This window comes from Taeniopygia guttata, chromosome 1 (assembly GCF_048771995.1).
Source record: "Taeniopygia guttata chromosome 1, bTaeGut7.mat, whole genome shotgun sequence".
Classification (NCBI taxonomy): Eukaryota; Metazoa; Chordata; class Aves; order Passeriformes; family Estrildidae; genus Taeniopygia; species Taeniopygia guttata.
This window is the reverse complement of record NC_133024.1, coordinates 87,707,110-87,727,345: the sequence shown is the minus strand read 5'-3', so window position 1 is coordinate 87,727,345 and position 20,236 is coordinate 87,707,110. Positions and strand designations below refer to the sequence as shown.

The 20,236-nt window shown below is 38.6% G+C and overlaps 1 protein-coding gene across 1 annotated transcript in view; it reads left to right on the top strand.

Moving 5' to 3' along the window:
* TGFBRAP1 (transforming growth factor beta receptor associated protein 1) overlaps nt 1-18,100 on the top strand; it is a 36,561-nt gene extending 18,461 nt beyond the window's left edge. The window contains exons 6-12 of the mRNA XM_030278952.4: nt 4,439-4,780; nt 6,146-6,203; nt 7,432-7,575; nt 8,561-8,707; nt 10,008-10,167; nt 11,756-12,189; nt 12,805-18,100. Of these exons, the coding sequence (XP_030134812.4) occupies nt 4,439-4,780; nt 6,146-6,203; nt 7,432-7,575; nt 8,561-8,707; nt 10,008-10,167; nt 11,756-12,189; nt 12,805-12,993 (1,474 nt within the window). The 3' untranslated portion in view covers nt 12,994-18,100. The remainder of the gene's footprint in view (nt 1-4,438; nt 4,781-6,145; nt 6,204-7,431; nt 7,576-8,560; nt 8,708-10,007; nt 10,168-11,755; nt 12,190-12,804) is intronic.
* The last annotated feature ends 2,136 nt before the right edge of the window (nt 18,101-20,236 follow it).

Below are 20,236 nucleotides of genomic sequence, written 5' to 3'. Positions count from 1 at the left end.
TATCCTGTGAGGGGTTCTACCACCTTGTGGAAGGAGCCAGGATTCCTTATTGCTCCATCCAACTATCAGTCCATCTGACAAATAAGCCTTAATGAATAGAATTGTGGGAGCTCCTCTATAGAAACAAACATGCTTCATGAGAAAATGTGCTGTCCAGCCACAAATTTTGCAGCTCAGGCAGCATCCTAGGGTGTGCCCTTCCTCTAAAAGCTGCAACTCCAAAGAAGAACAACAGTTCTGCTGATGAGTGAATTGCTGATGTTCGCTCAAGGAAGAAAGCCAGAATAAGTTTGTGTTTTTCTTCTGTCCAGCCATACATACGATAAGCAGATTATTCTGGTGACTCTGAAAAAACTTGTTATGGTAATTAGGTTCCTTGATTTTCAGCCCTGGTGGGCACACTGAGTTAGAGTAACAGCTATGTGTGCCCCCGTACAGTCTCAGTCAATCTTGTTTATTTTAAACTTACTGATGCTCACAGGCAAAATGGGAGAGATAGTGGCAGTCTATGAAAATATTTCCTCCCATCCTAGTGTGTTGCTCTGCTTGTCTTAGAAATCACTTCAATGTTAATGTCAAAGTGAGACTTGGTGCCTGTCTGAGGAAAGGGATTTAAGCAGTGAAACAGGGTAGCAGCAGTACCTCAGAGATCTTGGTGTGGTATGTGGGCCTACTTCTGGCTAAATATGAAGTGAGATTGTCTCAATACTTGGAAAATATCTGACAATTACAGCTTAGCAGGGGGAATTAGATTAAAGGTCTTCATTTTCTTGCATTATTACCCTTCTTGTCAAGAAACAGTTCTATCTTATGCTTAAATTCATAGTTCTTAAAGACTGGAACTTTTAAGAGAAATAATTTGCCAAGTTCCTCCTGGCTAATGCTGGTGCTTCTGAATACTGAATTAGGCTGACAAAAAGGAATAATGTGGTAGCTGTATTGAAACTCAAATAGTTCAACATAAGCAGGATAATTTTCTTCAGCTAGATTCATTAGCCTTGAAACTGAGTGAGAAGTAACAGTAGGGCTTCTTTGGTCTGACAAATTCTGTTATAAGCAATAACAGAATTGTGATTGTGTTACATAGTTGTGATTTATAGTTATGCTATTTCTCATTGCTATCATCAGGGTTATACCAAACAGTACTTTTTAGGAGGTCATTTACTGAATTTTCCATGCCTTACTGAGAAGTTTGGCAGATGTCATAGGGAAACCAGTTCTCTTCAATGTTTACTGGTTAGATATGACTTGCCTTCTGACCCACTGGATACTGGAACTTTTCTAAACTTTGTTCTTTTTAACAAATAAAAGTGTTAACTCTTTACACAGTATTTCTCACCTTGGAAAGCTGATAGAGAGAATTTAGGTATGAGTCTCTCTTATGCTGAAAAAAATTGCTCGTACTTGGAGAAATAAAAAATAGGAATTATGTAGGTTTTGCATCTTAAATGTGATTTAAGAATATGAGCTTCCAATACAGCCAGTGGGATTTAGGCAAAACAGTAAACACTATAGGTTTCTTTGGCATCTCTGTTACCTGTAGATACAAGGGTCTGAATTTAGATCTAAGTTTCCTTAAACTTGTAGATTCTGCCTGTTGCATGGTTTATATATTTGAAGCCCAAAGAGAATTAATGCAGAATTGCTCAAAGGGAAGTTGCCTCACAACACTGATGTGTCAAGAGTTTGTTTTCTACTGTGTGCTAAGTTCCTATCTGTATTTTGCTGAGCTTGAGATGCCAGAAGCTAAAGGTCCAGGCATGTTTTTCAAAAGGGATGAGATGCTTTGTAGCTGCTCTAAAAGAGTTTTATCCAGATATGATGGCAAGATCCACTAGACATCCACAAATTCCAGAAGCCATAAGCCTTGAGCGGAATGTTAGCCATTTGTGAAGTGGGGTCACTGTTTAGTATTTGGTATTTTTCTGAAGAAGCTCATGGATGATATAGTGCTTTTAAGGAGGCTGCATGATTGCTGCTTACCACTGCTGTGGGGAGAACAAAACTGTTCAGCTGAATTTGAGTCATACCTGCTGGGAGAACCACAGGTGAGTCACAGCCCAGGCTCTGGGCTAGCCAAAGTTTGAAGTGGATTTTCCTTTTGGAAACAGATCATCATTGAGGCCAGAATCTGTGAAGTCAGAGGTAAAGTAGCTGACTACTTCCTTATCTAGGAAAACTTGGGTGTTAAGATGAAAGGACTCAGAAGCTACTGTAGAAGTTGAAAAATGTTTTGCAACTTATTAAAAGTGGCATATTAAATATAGCATTTTTTAACATCATCTATTTCAATGGTCACAGTCTCCAACTCAAGCTTAGGGCCATCTCCAAATACTTGACAGCATAGGTAGCAAGGGATTCGATGTTCATATTTTAATTTCTCCAGATTTATTAAGACTCCTTTTTTTGCACAAATTTTAAGCAGCCTGTGGATATTATTCAAATTATGGGTTGGCTTTCATTCTAAAACAAATCAGGGAAAATTTGTTTGGATTGGAGGGGGAAAAAAATCTCCAAATAGGATTAATTTTCTGGTGTAATGCATCTCATATAATATATTTTATCTCAGGACTTGAACTTTCAGAGTAGTTGCAGTAGCTAAAACTGCGGTTGGGTTACTGTGATAAGTTCATACTGAAAACTCAAATGTTCTTGGAACCATCAGGTCATGCAACTGACAGAACTTGCTACTTCTAGGTTATTCTGCCTCTTATCACAATGTAGATCTAAGAATTTCAAAGCCAAATCCCGAAAGAAGGATTAAAGGAAATTTCAACTGCAGAAATCTGTGAAGTAGACCCGAATGCCTTACCCTCTATTAGAGGTGGGTCTTTCTAGTGTGGAGGTGGGTTTTAGGCAGTAGGAATTCTCTGTACAAATTGTGAAAACCTGCTGTTCAAACCTCTCTTCAGGGGAAGGCTTCCCAATTTTGTATGTGGCTCTTCTCTATTGTCTGTGTTGCTACTCCTGTGCTTTGCAGTCACTAGGTTCTAGAAGAGAGGATGCTGCTTTTAAAATTACTGTTGCTTCTTTCTCCCAGAATTTCTTTCTTCTGGTATAGATTTTTGTAGCCAAGGGACTGTATTAACTTGAAAGCAAAGCTCTAAATGGGGATTGTCGTGGTGATGACTCCTGCTAGTTCATATTTCCTGGATGGTTTTGGAATTGTGTCTCTGGCAAGAAGTGAACAGTGCAGGGCATGCCTGTAGTGAAAGGATGAGCCTGTTTATGATAATCTTTCATACTTTATTGCCTGTATAAATCTGCTGGTTTTCTAATTCTGTCTTATCATTTGTTTCTTTTTGGAATTCATTCCAATCAAAGTTGTGAAGAGAAAGTCTTTGAGTTTGCTGATCACCAGGTAGATAAGAATTATTTTTTAAAAGTTCTATTTGCAACAAAATAACTAAACAGGACTTCTTTTAGAGAAATGTCAAGTTCATTTTGATTTTTTTGGGGTTTTTTTCAGCAACAGTATTTTCTGTGCTTCAGTAATGTTAATTTTTAAATGTGAATTCTGAATAAAAACTTTGACAGTGAAATAAAATATAAAAATATCCGGATGTCTTGCTGTTCTTCTAAAGTGAGGCCTGTAAAGAGGGTTGACTCTAGCTGTGAAAATTAGGGATTGTTTGCTATGTGTGGAAAAAAAAATTCTTCTGTCACAACATATGTTCTTTGAAAGCTTGAGGAATTTCAATCTAGGCTGAAAGAAAAATGGTTTTTATGGCATATCCATGTTACAACTTGCTGCTGAGTAAGGGTATAGGGTGTCCTTCACACCTGAAGTGGAAAAGCCACTCCAGAGGAGCCTCCATAAATGTACACCCAAGGCCTCTGCCTGTACAACAGACTTACTGGTTAAATGGATGCATAATCAATATCCGTGGTTTGCTTAAGAACCTCTGTAAGAAGAGAGCCAAGAGAGCCAGATTCCAAGAGGAATCTGGTGCTTTTCAGGCCTGGGAAAAATGTTTTCATCGTGCATACACATGTTCTGAAAGCTTCAGTTTTGTACAGGAAGTTGCTGTTTGCTCCGGAATTACACTGACACAGTGTGGCTTGGCTGAAGGGGTTCACTTTTGCTTTTTTTTTAATTTATTTTTGCTGCCATCAGAAGGCTAGCTCCCATAATGTATGGATGAAGTCTAGGTCAGTCCTAAGACTGCTGTAGGACTATTCAACTGATTTTTGTATATGCCAGAGAACAGCTGTAGAAGCTCAAAAGTAAAAGGCTGGCCAGTCTATGAATTCTCAGAGCTTTCAATGTCTAGAGGAGGAAGAAGAATGATAAATAAAGATGTAGTAAAAAATACTCCAGAAACTGCCTACATGTTAGTGTCCTGAGTCTAAGCATATGTGAGCACACTTTTTTTTTTGTGCCTACGTATACTTTTTCTTTCTTTTTGCTTCATCTAGTTTGACACTGTAATTGCAGAAGCGGCCAGCTTGATGTCCGGGAGCTGATCTCTCTGTACCCCTTCCTGTTGCCTACTTCCTCTTCATTTATCCGGTCTCATCCTCCTCTGCACGAGTACGCGGACCTGAACCAGCTGACACAAGGGGACCAGGAGAAGATGACAAAGTGCAAACGATTCCTCATGAGTTACTTGAATGAAGTCCGCAGCACTGAGGTTGCAAATGGCTACAAGGAGGATATCGACACAGCTTTACTCAAACTGTATGCAGAGGCAAATCATGAAAGCCTGCTGGATCTCCTAGTTTCAGAGAACTTCTGTCTTTTAACAGATAGCGCTGCCTGGCTGGAAAAACACAAAAAGTAAGTGGATTATTTTATTATTGCACCTTGTAGACCAAAGGGAGAATTGCTTTAGATGCCCTTGGTTTATCAAACAATGTGTTTGAGTACTTTTAGTTCCTGTGCTCACACTTGTCCAAAAGACAACTCAGTCTGAATTAACATTGTTAATATTTAAAAATGTTGGTGAAAAGCTATTGCTTGATAGTCTAAGGTAAAGTAAATTCATTCTCTTATCCTGGTAAATGCAGAATTCTACATGAAAGTTTCTGTATCCAACACAAAAAGAAAGAACTGGTACAAGTTTGGGAGAAGAAAACTAAATGTTTGCCCCTGAGATAATGGGAGAGTGGAATGGCAGCAGCAGTTGTACACAGACAGAATGAAAAGCTGCCTTAAAGCATGCGCTACCTTAGGTAAAAGCTGTTAGCCAGTTAGTGGCTTTAAAATTGTAGTTGCTTGTTCAGGGAAAGAACTCTTACTTCTGCATTGCAAGCTTTCTATATTCCGCTGATTGACCAAAAAGAGGTTCCTTAAGATGACTGTAAATGACTTGAAACCAAAAAAGCCAGCAGGCAGAGAATTAATCATTAAGCAGGAAACATTAGATAGTAAATGTGTAAAATACAAACTCCAGCCTTAGGTAGTATGTCTATTTTTGTTTTCATTTCTTTAGCTTTAAACTGTTTGGTGCAGTAGTAGCAACTATAGTGGTGAGGAAGACTCTCTAATCGTGGTTATATTTGGGGTGATTTCATGTATTTAACAAAACATGCTTTGTTAAAACCTTTGGTAAGTGTGGTTTGCATGGCATACTTTTGCAAGTGTGAATTGAATGAATGCTAGAACATTGTTCCATGAGGACAGCCATTACAGAACTTGGCTGTATTTTTCTTAGACTACACAAAAACACTCTGAAATTGCATTGTACAAAGCTCTTCTTTGCCTGACCTGACACCATGCCATAGTAAAGAAAAAAGTTTCTGATAGTAAAACAGAGTTTAAAATAAATATATAATAAAATATTATTTAACAACAGCTGATGAGCTATTGGAGGAATAGTTCTTGGAGGTGTGTGTAATGTCTGTACATGAAATAGACAAATTAACAGAACAGCATGGGAAACACCTCTAATTGGCCACATACTTGGTGTAAGTTGGATCTGGTAACTACAAACTGTCTTGGGGACTGGAGTGATGGAGACATTTTCAGGGCAGAACTTCTCTCCTTTGATTCTTAAAAACAGATTTCAGAGACTTGTTGAAGTGTAGACTTGGCCATGTACATGTCATTGTAAGCCATTATTGTACTCTGTGCTAATCAGTCTATAATGAAATTAGTGGGAAGGTTCTAGCAATTTTAATATTATCTTCTCTTTCTTTACAGGTATTTTGCACTTGGTCTCCTGTATCACTACAACGGTCAGGATGCTGCAGCACTTCAGGTTAGAATAAAACTTTTAGTGTCGCCTGAAAACCATTCCAAAATACCATTTTAGCTCTGAGATAAAAATCTGAGGTCTTAATTTATCTGTTTGAAAAGTTGTGATATGTGTGTGTTTATGTATGTGTGTGTTTCTTATAAACTTGAAACTTATGCTAAGACTTCCTTGAGTAAATTAATATGCTAGATGTGAAAAGTCTGAGGAGCTTATTGAAGTTGACAGCTATTTAGATGCTTGTATGATCCTTTTAAAGCAAAACTGTACATACCAGAACATATGTTTATACTCCTACAAGATGGACAAAAGTGCTAAAATAATCAAGCAATCACTTTTAAAGATATTTATGGGACTCAAGGAGCATGCCCAGTGCTGATTGATCTGTATACACACAGGAAAACAGCATTGTATTCTCATGGCAGACACTGACAGCAGCTGAGAGTTTGTTTGCTTACCCAGTGATGAAGAGTGAACACATTCTGCAAGATCTGTGGGTTTCAGATGGGTTAGTAATCCCTTTGGGGACCTTCCATCTCATGTCAGTAATACTAGCAGTGGCCTGGACACTGCAGACTAAATATCCAGTATCATAAGTTTGCCTCATTCTGCAGCTTTTTGAGCACATTATCAGGTCAGTTAAATAGTAATCATGGCCTGAGAAGAAAACAGGTAAGGGCAACAAAAACACATTTGTCATGTGCAAGAAATCTTGGAAGAATTTTGATGCTGCAAAAAACAAGGTTTATTGCTAAACTGGTCTGCTAGGTGTAGCACATTTTGATTCCAATTATAATGTATATAAAAATAATATCACATGGTACTTGTAGTTCTTCAGTCAAAATGAAAGAAAAGCAGGAAAACAGTTTTTCTTCTAATTTGCTTGTATAATTTGCTTTTAATCTTGCACACAGAACACATGAGAAGTATACCATGCATTGGAGAAAAGGACTTTTCATAAAAGCTTTCTTTGTGATTAGTGTACCTCCTTTAGTCACTCTCAGAATGAGAGCCCACATGATATGGGGTCTGAACTGGGTGAATATGGCAGATGCAAGAGAAGGGTGTGATGGCAAAAGTGAGTGACCAGCAATGTTCCTTGCAATTGGTGTTCTTGTCAACTCTTTCTAATTCCACGTGCCTTGGACTAAGTCTTTTAGTAGCTGACATAAATTTTGAGCTGGAAGAGCTAGTACATGTTTTAAGCACTTTCATCTGTGTGTTTTTATTGCAGTTATGGGTGAAAATAGTTGATGGAGACATTCAAGATTCTACACGTTCAGATCTCTATGACTACATAGTAGACTTCCTTACATTCTGCTCAGATCAAGAGCTAGTATGGAAGTACTCTGAATGGATTTTACAAAAAAATGAAGAGGTTTGTGGTTGATACACTTTCAACAGAATATCAGTATTTCCATGCAGTGGTGTTTGGGTTTTCCTTAATGTTGGTTTTTCTTGATAACTGATTGGACCTTTTGCAGAATATTTAATGCCAGTTAAATAGTGATCAGCAGAAGAAAACTTGGAGGTTTTTTAATTCATCCAAGTCCCTCTATTAGCAAGTGCTAGTGATAATTGCCTCTTTTTATTCTGAAAACAAAGTTTAGGGCATGAAAAATACAGCATGTCTTCTATTTTCTTCATATTGAATAAGATAATTTTCAAATCTTAAAATAAATAAATCACATGGCAGGTTAGCTGTTGCTGCTGCTTCTTATTTTAAAGAGGATGGGTGGTGTCTGTACACCAAGACATGGAATAAATAACCTCCATGTAAGACAAAATTTCATTGCTAGAAGAATTAACCTAATCTGCCAAAATTAAAAAAAAAAAAAAAAAAAACAAATTCTGTGATGTTTGATGCTGATCAGACAGTCTGTGCTGTTGGAATTTTTCACTGCCAGATTTATATTAATTTAAGCATAGCTATTTTGTGCAGTGGCAGATTTCTAAGCTTTTGGTTTGGTAATTACAGAAGTCTCTTGCTCTGTCTATATCATCACATGTGAAAAGGCTGAGAACATTCTGGTCTCTAATTTGAGCTTTCCTGCTGAAAAGGCTGAAGTTTCTTGTTCTGTTGTGCAACTCCATTCAATATTTCTTGTGGAAGTAGTGCCCAAGCCAAGGCTTATAGGTTGGACAATATATACACTACAAATTGAGGTAGTGCAGGTGGGAGTGAGTGAGATCAAGATAAGCACAGGGTATTGTAATCCTGTGGTGTTGAGCAGGATTTTGTGTTTTTTTTTTTTTTTTTCCTGAATAATGTATTAACAGTAGTGCTATTCCTTTTTCATTTTAGATATTTATTTAATAAAATAGTTGCCACTGAGTTTCTAAATGCAATAAACTCTTTCTAGGTTGGTGTACAGATTTTCACTAAAAGGCCTTTGGAAGAACAGGAGAAAAACAACATTAATCCAGATGATATTATCAGTTGCCTTAACAAATATCCTAAAGCACGTGTCAAATACCTAGAACATCTAGTACTGGAAAGAAAAATACAGGTGAGTTCTGTGAGAATGCTAAAAGTAGGGTTGGGATTCAGAATGCAGATTATGATCAGCAGGGCTGAAAATGGGCAATGTCTGGATGGCATAGGCGTAATGAAAAGTCTTTCAAGTGTACTCAGAGCAGAGCAGGAGTGGTTTTAAGATTAAAGTAAAAGATGAGGAGTGGATACTTTCATTATTTTGAATTTTTCAGTGATTTTGATAGCAAAACAGTTGCTTATGTCCCTTCAGACTTAAGAGGTTTTTTTTTTACATCCGGTTATTGCATACTTTTCTATTTCACTGATGAGGCTCAAATCTTCTTCTGGTAAGATCATAGAAAATGATCAACAACAGGTTGAGCAACGGCTGATCCTATTGCACTGTGGCAGCAATACATTAAAATTGCTGATTCAGTGTTTTACAAGTAAGAATGTTTTATTCTTTCTAGATAGATTTGAACAAGTAATAATCAAATCATGCACCCCTCACTAGAATTCCAAACCACTCTTGATGCTGAATGCCCAAAAGATTCATTCACAAGTCCTAAGTGACAGGTTATTACACTTTTGGGGGTTTTTGCTCAATGCAAAAGCAGCCAAATGTTGTATTTGGATATGAAACATTTTAAGCACAGAAGTTCTTTAACCCAGAAATAAAGCAAGGAAATGAATATTGAAAGAACTCTGCAGAGCTGATGGTCAGTGCACTAATTCACATTCTTCAAATGCACATCAGTTCAGTGTTTTTCCCTTATTGGTGTTGCAGTTGTGTTACACCATGACTGATGAAAGTACTTGTCTCTGATGTCATAGATTTTTTCAAACAAACATTTTGAGTTAAACACAGTACCTTGTTAAATATTTCTGAAAATATTTTACAGTTAAATCTACCTGCTAGTAAAAGGGTTATAAATCAGTTTGGTATTTAAAAATTACTAGGTTATTGTGAATGATTTAATGAGAATGTTTAAAACAGTCAAATCATCAACCTATTTTCATAAGCTTTCATTATTTGTGGATAACAAAAAAAGCGCTGTGCCTTCAGGGTGCTTTTCTACCTCTGGTGGCTTTCTCAGATTTTATTGCAGAAATAGAAAAGGTCAAAGAACATATCTGAATATGAGGATCCTGTATTTACAATGTAGTTTGTGAGGCTTCTCTGAATTAAATTATCTATCTGTATGGACAAAATCTTTGTGATTAATTCAAATTACATAATTACATTTCTATGTAATTAGGTAAATATTCACCACTGTTATTGTTGGGGCCAAGAGATTTGTAAACTGAGCTAACATTGTTCTATTCATCTGTAGAAAGAAAAGTACCATACTCATCTAGCTGTCTTGTACTTGGAGGCAATACTTCAGCTAAAATCTGTGACCACAGATAATTGTACAGAAACGACTGAACTGCTGTTGAAACTTCGCAGTCTGCTTCAGAAATCTGATCTTTATAGAATTCACTTTATTTTAGGTAGGTCGCATGTTGTCTGTTATAAATGCTGTATGTGATTTCCAGCTGGAAACAAAATCATAGTCCTCTCAAGGATAGAAAACTAAAAGATCTAAGGTTTCTGTTTGTTTGTTAGGCTGTTTTTCTAACAAACACAGGTTAATTTAGAAGGCATATGTGTTGGTGTTGTCCTTGGTCTCCGTAGCTCCAATGGCATGTTTGCCACTGCACCAGAGACAAAATACCAATTAGCCAGAACAAATACCTGCATACAATTTTCATAATAGTCACCTTCTATTTAATGATGAGCATGCAACTTGTGCATGACATGACATGACAACCTTATGCAAGTGAAAGACCTGCAACTTTATTTTTTAAGCAGCCTGCTTCTAGTGAACAGAAGTGAAACTTTGAGGAATATAATTGCCAAGGACTTGTTAGCCATAACCCTGAAACTCACTCTGGGGTTCATGTTAAATAAAAATAGCATCTTTTAAAGTGAAAAGTGCAACATACATGTTACTGTTGGTATTAGGCAAGCAACAGTTGAGCTAAATGTTTTCCTTATTCAGTTCTGATAATGGTTAATTTTTAATGTTTCATCCACTGGAATGCAAACATACAGTGCAATTAAGCAAGCCAAGTGTTTAAATCTTCTCTGGTATGGAGGATTATGGCTGAAGAATGATAGAATAGTGGATGAAAGGGAAGTGACTCGTTATTGAACTGAAAGATGTGGAATTATTTTTTGAAATTCAGTGGGAAAAAATCCAGTGTAAGTGGAAATAAAAATTGCTGAGTATCACCTAAAATAATTTACCAAAGTTTAATGTTTCCTTCCCTTTTCAGGCAGCAAAATGTTATGGGATGGATACTGTACACGTAGAGCACAGTCATTGAAACACTTGTTCCTGTTCATATTTTAGTCAATTATCAAACACATTTTTCCAGGCAAGAGTTACAAAATTGATTATTCTCTTGAAATCCATGTTCTCCAAAACAAAGGATTTCTTACATGACAATTCTTATGTTGCATGAAAGTGAAATTAGTGCAAGCTACCCTGTTAACCAAAACATTTTGGTGAAGAACATTGTATTTCCATGCATTTTACATAGGCCTATGCCAAATCTTTATCACCTTTACAGTAATTAGATTATTTTCTACTTTATTTTGAAATGCCAGATGAACTTGCCATTCTACCTGCCTATTGCCGACACTTAAACTGGATTAAGGGTTTGTAGTGTCCTTTTCTTAATGGTAGGTACTATTGGATTTTTATTGTCTTTTATGGAGTTTATTCTGTGATCTCCTATAACATTGGGGAAAGTAGAGGTTAAAAATATTGCAGCTTCATCTTAACAGGTTTTTGTACATGGTAGGAGTATCTGCTAGAATTTAAAAGGTGTCAGTGACAGTGGTTGATCATCTATTATTTAGTCATTTTTTTGTCCTGTATTTTGTGGTGCTTTTTTGTTAGAGATGATTTTTCCATACATCTGAGCATTCCTGTATTTACAAGCATCTGCCTTCTCTATAGTTGCACTGGCTGGGAGAGGGAGCAGCTGTCTTCTTCACTGAGCAAATACTGCCTTGTTTCTCATTTAACAGACAAAATCCAGGGCACAGACCTTCATATGGAAAGTGCAATTTTATATGGGAAACTAGAAGAACACGAGAAGGCTTTGCATATCCTTGTCCATGAGTTGAAGGACTTCCATGCTGCTGAAGAGTACTGTATGTGGAACTCAGAGAGCAGAGACTTGCAGTACAGGCGGAGGCTTTTCCATATGCTGCTGTCAGTGTATTTAGCTCCAGGCTCTTCCGACTGTGCGCTCGTCATGGCTGCTGTGGATCTCTTGAATAACCACGCTGCGGAATTTGATGCGGGTCTGGTTTTGCAGGTGGTGCCTGACAGCTGGTCAGTGCAGCTCCTGTCCCCATTCCTGGCTGGAGCAGTGAGACAAAGCCTTCACACAGAAAGAATGACTCAGGTGGCACTTGGGTTAGCACAAGCTGAAAACTTAATCTACAAGCATGAGAAGGTAGGTTACAGGAGTGCTTTTAAATAAAAGCACTTGGAAGCTTTACAGTTGAGTCCTTTGATATACAGTAATCAAAAGAAGTTGAAGTACAAAAGCTGTCAGTGTCTTTGGCATTTATTAGGGTTTTTTTTTTGCCATGACTACTAGATTCAAAATTAATTGTATGTTTTCTCTGTAAAACAAAAGGGAAAGTAGGAGCCTTGAAATAGGAATAACTTTGTTGAGCTGCTGGGCTGAATATGAAATGAATCTGGGATTTGCAGATTAAAAAGTTCTAGCAGAAACTTTAACAAGTGTCAGTTAGCATTTCTTTCACTAGGAGGGAGTGTCAGAATTTCCAATTCAAGTTTTTTTACAGTGTCACCTGTCAAAATTTGTTTAAAAAATTATCCAGCATTTAGTATTAATTGAAGCTGGTTAGTAGATTTTGTTAATGGTAAATTCAGTTGTGACTCTTTCTTCTATTCCTAGCTAGGACAGTGTTGCTTAAAGTTCACAACAGATTCTTAAAATTGTTTTTGTTTTATCCATTTTGTATAGTTGCAATTATGCTCCATCATTTCCCTTCCTTTCTTGCTAGATTCACATTTGGAATTTTTCCCCCCTCTCTTTTAGGTTAAACAAAAAGGAGCCCCGATTCTTCTCTCAGACAAAAAGGTGTGTCAGGTGTGCCAAAATCCTTTCTGCGAGCCTGTGTTTGTAAGATACCCGAATGGGAGTATGGCCCACACGCACTGTGCTGCAAACAGACATCTCAATTCTAATGTGACTCATCACTCTCCCAGCTCCAGCAATCAGACTTGAAATATTCCCACAGCCCCCATGACTTATACCCCATTGAAAGTGGGCTGGAAAGAAAAAAGTGCAGCTACTTTAAGTATAAATCGAGGTGGACAGCTAGTTTTTGGGTAATGGGAAGACTTCCAGTTAATATAAAATACTGCTACTTATCTTTTTGTTTTTTAGTGAATGTAGATAGAAAAGAAAATTCACTACCACACATGGAGAGGTGCAAATATGGGCTCTTCTGTGACTAGGAGTAAACACTTAAGAGAAAAGGAGCCTTTTCTTCACAGTGAGGATGAATGTTATGGCGTGAAGGCAGGAATTTTAAGAATTGTCACTTTGCACTGACTGTGGTGTTGATAAATTTGTGGAGGGGAAGATGGCATTTATTGGAATTGGAATTCTTGAATAGTGATGGGAGAAGATTGGCATTGTGCAGCTTACAATGAAGACAGAGATGTGCATCGATTTTAGAGCTTGCTGCAGCATGTCTTCTTTTGGGCTGGATTATCTTCCACAGGATCACATTATCAACTTCCAGTTTTTTGCTCTACAAAATGTTGGCTTTTGATGCACTTTTTAGTACCTCCCTCCCATCCACCTCCTAAATGGAATTTACATGTAAGCATTGCTCTGTTAGGTTTCTGCTCCTCTGCAGTTACTGTAATGTACTGAGTGGAAACCAATAACCTCAATCACACAGGTGAACTTGGAAGAAAAAAGAAAGTTTGTCTGGTCAGACTGTAGTCACTTTTATATGGGGAAGAGGCCCTGACTTAAATACTGATTTATTTATTAATATGCAAATATGCTGTACATACAGGTGAATAAATTGATCTTGTCGTTCTAGCATTTCTTTGGAGGATTAAGATGTAGCTGCTAGATAAGTGTACAGGTGATATGCTAAGTGTTTGCTCTAACATAACTTAGGCAGGTTGGAACTCCACAAAAATAGGTTTTAGTGCTTATAGATGACTTTGTGCAATCAAAACCAGAGAGAGAAGGTATAAAATTGTAAGAAATCTACAAAAGTGCACTACAGGGGTACTGGGTTTTTTACTTTCTACTAAATATTCTATGAACTAAAATTTTTCAAGTAACACAAACCCCTTACTTAACTGCCCTCATATGTATTCACATTGCTCCATTCATGTATTCACATTCACAATTTTAAAGAAGTTGATTTAAAAGATGTAGCTTCCCCCAAGAGAGGTTAAAAAATGACAACTTTAAATAAACTTAAGTACTGCAAAGTGAAAGCATTTCTTTGAATTCTGTAAAGCTCTAATAAATACAGGCTTACTGACCTGTGTGCATTTGAGTTAGTATGGCTGCTCCCTGTTTCAGAATTCCAAATCAGTGGAGGCTTTCAGCAAAACAGAGTGTCTGCTTGGTCCTTTCTAGAATCACAGAATAAGCTGAGTTGGAAGGGAAACATCAGGATCATGGAGTCCAGGTCCTGGCCCCACACCAGACACCCCCGAGTCACTCCATGGGCCTCAGTGTTGTCCTGATGCAGCCTCCTTGCACAGAAAGGCTGGCTTAGGAAGCTGCCTTCTGTGTACAGTGCTGCCTCCAAGGAGGGGCAGCCAGTGCTCATCCAGGGGCAGAGGATATCCATCTCTTCTCACAGAAACATGCACTGGTTTGGGGTGACAGGGACCTTAAAGACCATCTATTCCACTCCCCCCCCCGCCATAGGCAGGGATACCTTCCACTAGACCAGGTTCTTCAAAGCCTCATCCAACCTGGCCTTGGACACTGCCAAAGTTGGGCTGTCTACAGCTTCCCTGAGCAACCTGTGCCTCATGACCCTCAGAGTAAAGAATTTCTTCCTGGTATCTGATCTAAATTTGCCCTTCTTCAGCTTAAGGCCATTTCCCTTTGCCCTGTGACTACATGCGTCTGTACAAAGTCCCTCTTCAGCTCCCTTGCTGTCTCCCTTCAGGTTCTGGAAGGTGCTATAAGGTCTTCCAAGAGCCTCTCTCCAGGCTGAACAGCCCCAGCTCTCAACCTGTGTTCACAGGAGAGGTGCTCCAGCTGTGATCATCACTGAGGCCTTACTCTTGACTTGTTCCAACAGTTCAACATCTTTCTCGTATTGTGGGTCCCAGAGCTGTACTCAAGGTGTGGAGTACTTTGCTTTAAAGCAAAATACCTTTGAATCTTTCTCCTTGCTGATTTTGAAATTTGGAAAGTGTAACTGTTGTGCTGAATTTTATTTATTTTTGAAAGCCCAAGTAAGGAATTTTGTAGTGCTTTGTACTAAGACATGCAAGTCACATTTAGTGAGAGGCACTTCAAAAGAAGTCAAGTGTGGGCAATTCTGACTCAGTTCTGGAATGAGTGATTCTTCTGTGGCAGTGGTATAAGCAAACTGTCTTGTAGTCATGGGTTTGGAACATTGTGTATACAACTGGCAGTAATGGTATAGAAAAATTTGTAGTCCCCTGTCCTCAAAATACTTCCTGATAAGGGTGGAAGTGATTTTTATGAAGACCCTATAAACTTTTTGTGTACACTAGCATGCATTTCTTAAGAATTTCTTTCTTTTACTGCCAGCATCCTAAGTATGCTCTTTTTTTCTATTTAGTAAGGAGGTACTAAAACAGACCCCTCTCCATGATTTAGAGCAATTTTAGCCACTTAGCAGTGATGAACTACTGCTGCAATGGAATAAAAATCATATCATTCCAGACCTCAGGAAAGTTCTCAGTTGCTATTGCAAGAAAAAGTATGTCTATAAAAGATTGAATAATTCTTTATTAATAGCCAATATCTTTTTGTAGATACTGTAATGTACTTTGGCTAAAATGCAGCAAAACCAATAATTGTACATACAGAACATATAGAAATCAGAATAAAGCAAGTCAGCATTTTTGCAATCAAAAATGTGATTGATATTTAAGTTGGGAGCATCTCGTTCTTTGAAGCCCAGTCCCCCGAAAATGTGGACTGGAAAATGGATACATGGTTACCTGTTGCTTTGTTAAGTTTTATAGTAGAACTCATTTGAATGAATTAATATGGAATCCCACAGTAACTAAAGGAAAAAGCAAAGAAAGCCAATGTGAGGCTGAGGCAGAGCAAGAGCTCAGCAGGGAGGTGGCAGGTGGATGATGTTGTTCCTGTGTGTGTCCAGCACGTGAGCAACTGGGAATATTCCCAACCAGAGAAGATGTCAGCCCACATCAGAGTTCTTTGTGGTGTTCTGGGCATTGTTACCAGGAAATTTATGAAAGGTCTGCATTCAAATTTCCTTAGGTGGGACAACTGAACAGCCCTTTGGTAAGAGCTTCGTTCTGGAGAGCCTGAGTTCAATCCTTTTGTTTTGGCACTATCAGTTTGGTGATTCTTGGTTTATGTACCTGAAATCCTGGGCCAGCATTGCCACTGTGGTAAGTTATGGCTGCAGCAGCACAGACGGAGTGAACAGGGAAGGAATCAGATTTGGGTACTAATTGCTGACTGCATATGTGAAGGAGGAGGAGGAGAATATTCCAGGAAAGAGGAATATTTCTCTGACCATTTTTCTTGTTTGGAAACAAATGCTTTTCAGGAGTTAAAGCTTGATGTGATCTTTTTATCTCCAGTCAGGGAATGTGGTGTCTAAGACCTGCCCTTGGAGAGTGGAGATTTTGCCAAAATATTTATCCTTAATTTAGCTGTTGCTAAATTATTTGAAATTCATCTCCCTCACTTTTTCCAATGAGTCTCCTCCAACTTTGTATGTGTCAAAACTGAAACAGTAGTGCAGATTTTTTTTAATGTGACATTGTGACTGTGGTTCAGGACATAATACATGAGATTAGTCTCTCACACTGATGCCTCTGCAGATATCAGGACACAGTTGTCTAACATGTAACTTCCAGTTACTGAAATATTGCAGCTCTGACCTTTTTTTTCAGTCATTCACTGCTATAGATGATGGTACATACAAAAAGCACTTGTTAAACTTCCTTCTACACTTTCATATTTCCACGCTTCCTCACATAAAAATGACCTATGATGTGTGTATGTCATCATATGCTATTTTTCTCAGTCAATACAAGGAAAAATCCTAATTTAAAAAAATTACTCGGAATCTGGCACTCTGCTCAAAATAAGATTGATGGCTGTATAGTCATGAGAAAGAATTCGGTTACATCTTCATTTCTTTTGTGTAAGTGGTTAAGTTGTCACATTGAGGTCAATATTCTTGTAACATTGTCAAACCAGGGGAAAATAAGCATTTGGGGGTTGTTACACAGAGCACACCAGAGATACCTATGAACTAAGTTCAGGCAGCCTATACTGAGGTGGCTCAGGTGTGCACAGGATTCCAGGTTACAATGAGAACTTCTCTCTTTGCTCCCCTTGCTCCCAATCTCCAGAAACTTTCCAGCCTTTGTTACCTGATTGTCACTCTTCTAGCACTTAACTCACATGGCTACAAATCTTGAGAGGTCTGGGGGACTCCTGAGCAGATCTGTCTTCAGTAAAATGTCACTTTATTACTCAGCTACACGAATATGAGCTGTGGAAAGGTGATGGTAGGGATGGAGTATGTGTATGCTTTCTGACAACTTTATTACATGTTTAAACACACAAGCATTATCCTGACTGCTTAGTCTTTATAACAACATCTGTTCTTCACAGGGCTTCTGTCCTGAATGACATTAAAAATATTTTGTTTTATACAGGTCTATCAAGAAGTAAATTTTTATTTTATAACTCTTCCTGGTTTGCTGCAGTCTCTATTCAGCATGGCTCTAAGTGTTTTATTAACATCCTGCTGTTCATAACAGGCAGAACTAATACATTTTCATTGTGAGCTCTCTTCCTATTGCCTATATTAGCTAATTAATTTTTCTCTTGCTGTACAACACTTTGGGGCTTATGCCTTGTGAACACTGGTAATTAAATGTGCTGCTACTTTTCAAGGGAAAAGAAGAAAAGTTAATAACGTTCTGTAATGTATGATTGATTTCAAAATTGAAGCTCCCCTGCAGTAAATTTGTTCAGATGGAAGTTTGTATCATTAAGGCTTTTGGACTTAGTGGTTATATTGATGAACATACACAGCAGTATGTGAAATGTAAAAATGTATAAATATGTCAATTTTTAATAAAATCTTTTAATTACATTTGTCATGGATTCATAGATACATAAACCCTGGAATGTGAACGTCCAAGTGAAGGGAAAAGATTATCTATAGATGAATAGAGGATTCATCAGGGTGACTGAGAGAGGGGTCAGATCCCTGACATGTGGAAGGGAGACTGGTGCTTACATACTCTGCAGAAGGCAGCGGTGTTGGTGTTCCTCATCTTCCTCCTCACCGCTCAGGACTAATGGCCCTGGCTGGGGCCAAAGGACCAGCTGCTCCCCAGTTCCACCAGAGTGGCACTGTAGGATAAGGAAGCCCCAGGTAAGGGCTGGTAAAGAGTGTGGTAAGTCAAAGAAAGTTGTGTGATCTCTGAGGGGAGTGAGAGAGGAATGCAAAGGAGAGGTGCAGAAAAGGAGTGTTTAGGGCATGCAGGTGTGACCTAATTCAGCTGCTCTCCAGCCCCACTGTGCAGGCAATGCAGGCACTGGCAAGGCTGCAGGTATCTCCTGGATGCTGAGGGCAGGTTGTGTGCACAGCTTAACTGGGGATCCAGCAGGGCAAAAATCCAGCACAGGCAGAGCTGCAGGGAAGTGCTCTTGTTTTGAAGTTCAGGTCTGTGATCACTTGGCAAGGTTTCTACAGCCCTGTCAGGTGAAGTTTATTCCTTTGGCTGAAGTGAAGGCTGTGGGAACATGGGTGGGTGCTCAGGATGGTCTTACAGAGGGTGTTTGGGATGCAAATATTGAGTGCAGCATGATGCTGGAAGGAATGAAAAACTGACATGCATGACTTGAACAACAAACATGACTTTATTAGCTCAGCCAGCAGGAAATACACCCTGAGAGCTCTGGTTTGCATTTCCCCATCCATCCATCCATCCATCCATCCATCCATCCATCCATCCATCCATCCATCCATCCATCCATCCATCCATCCATCCATCCATCCTTCCATCGAGAGGTAACACAGAAAGCATTAAGCCCCAAACCCAGTCATGGCTCCAGCACCGTGGGATTTCAGCTAGTTTTGTCTCAAGACAGTGGTTAGAAAATGGTCCATGCTAATCATCCAGATGGCAACTCCTTCCAAGACAAATAATCAATAGAGTGTAGCTGAGTTTAGGCAGAAATGAGTCCCAAAGGTCCAGCTAACTGCAACAACTGTAGCTGCAGGACAGCATAGGGTCAAAGAGGCCAAGACTGCCAGAGGAAAGCTGATGGCTGAACATGTGACAGGTTTTCAGTAGATAACAAAGCTAATTACAGTGCCTAAAAATCCAATAGCAGTCATGAACATCATTACCAATGCCTATAATTGCCAATAACCCCCTGAAGATATTGTCCCATAACCACATTGTCAACATGGTATTTCCATTGACTGGGGCCTGACCATCCCAATGCAAGTTAAATATTAGAAAAGTCTAGGCTGGTTGGGTTCTTTGGAGATGGCGTTGTCCAAGCCCAACTTGGTGCAGAGTCATCCTCTGTCAGGTTACTTGTCTTGTTTTAAACCAGTTGACAAGCTTGAAACCAGATTGGCAAGGGTCCAAGTGTCTTCTTATCATGTCTTTGCCAGAGGCATGTACTGTTTAAACATCCAAAATACCCTTTGTTAAAGGTAAAAGGCTAAAAGGTTTTGAATAAATAGTTCAGTTTGTTTTGTGGTTTGGTTTTTTAGGGTTTTTTTTTTGGTTGGTTGGTTGGATTTTTGGTTTGTTTGGTTTTTTTTGTTGGTTTTTTGGTGGTTTTTTTTTGCTGTTTGTTTTGTTTTTGCTTTTGTTTTTTGCAAATATTACAGAAAGACTAAATAAGCAGGGGATTTCAAAAAATTAGCAAGTTACTGGTGACAGCTTCAAGATAATGTACTTTGTGCCTCTCTAACCTGGAGAAGTATGTTCAAATAAAATGCAAGTTCTTGATATCTGTTTGAAAGTCAAAGCAGGCAAAGATGTTTCAATCCCTTTAGTCCCTCTAACATACAAGGTTACTCTGCAGTGTCATGCCAGAAAGCTCCCAGAGTGTGACAGAAGTAGGGGTTTTTCTACTTGAATCACAAGCAGTTGAAGATGGGGAGGGAGGAGTACAGGATGGATTTGTATCTGCTTTTTTAAAAGATGTCATTCACTGGGGATTTGTATTTGCAAAGCAAAAGAAGGTTTTCATTCCTGTCCTT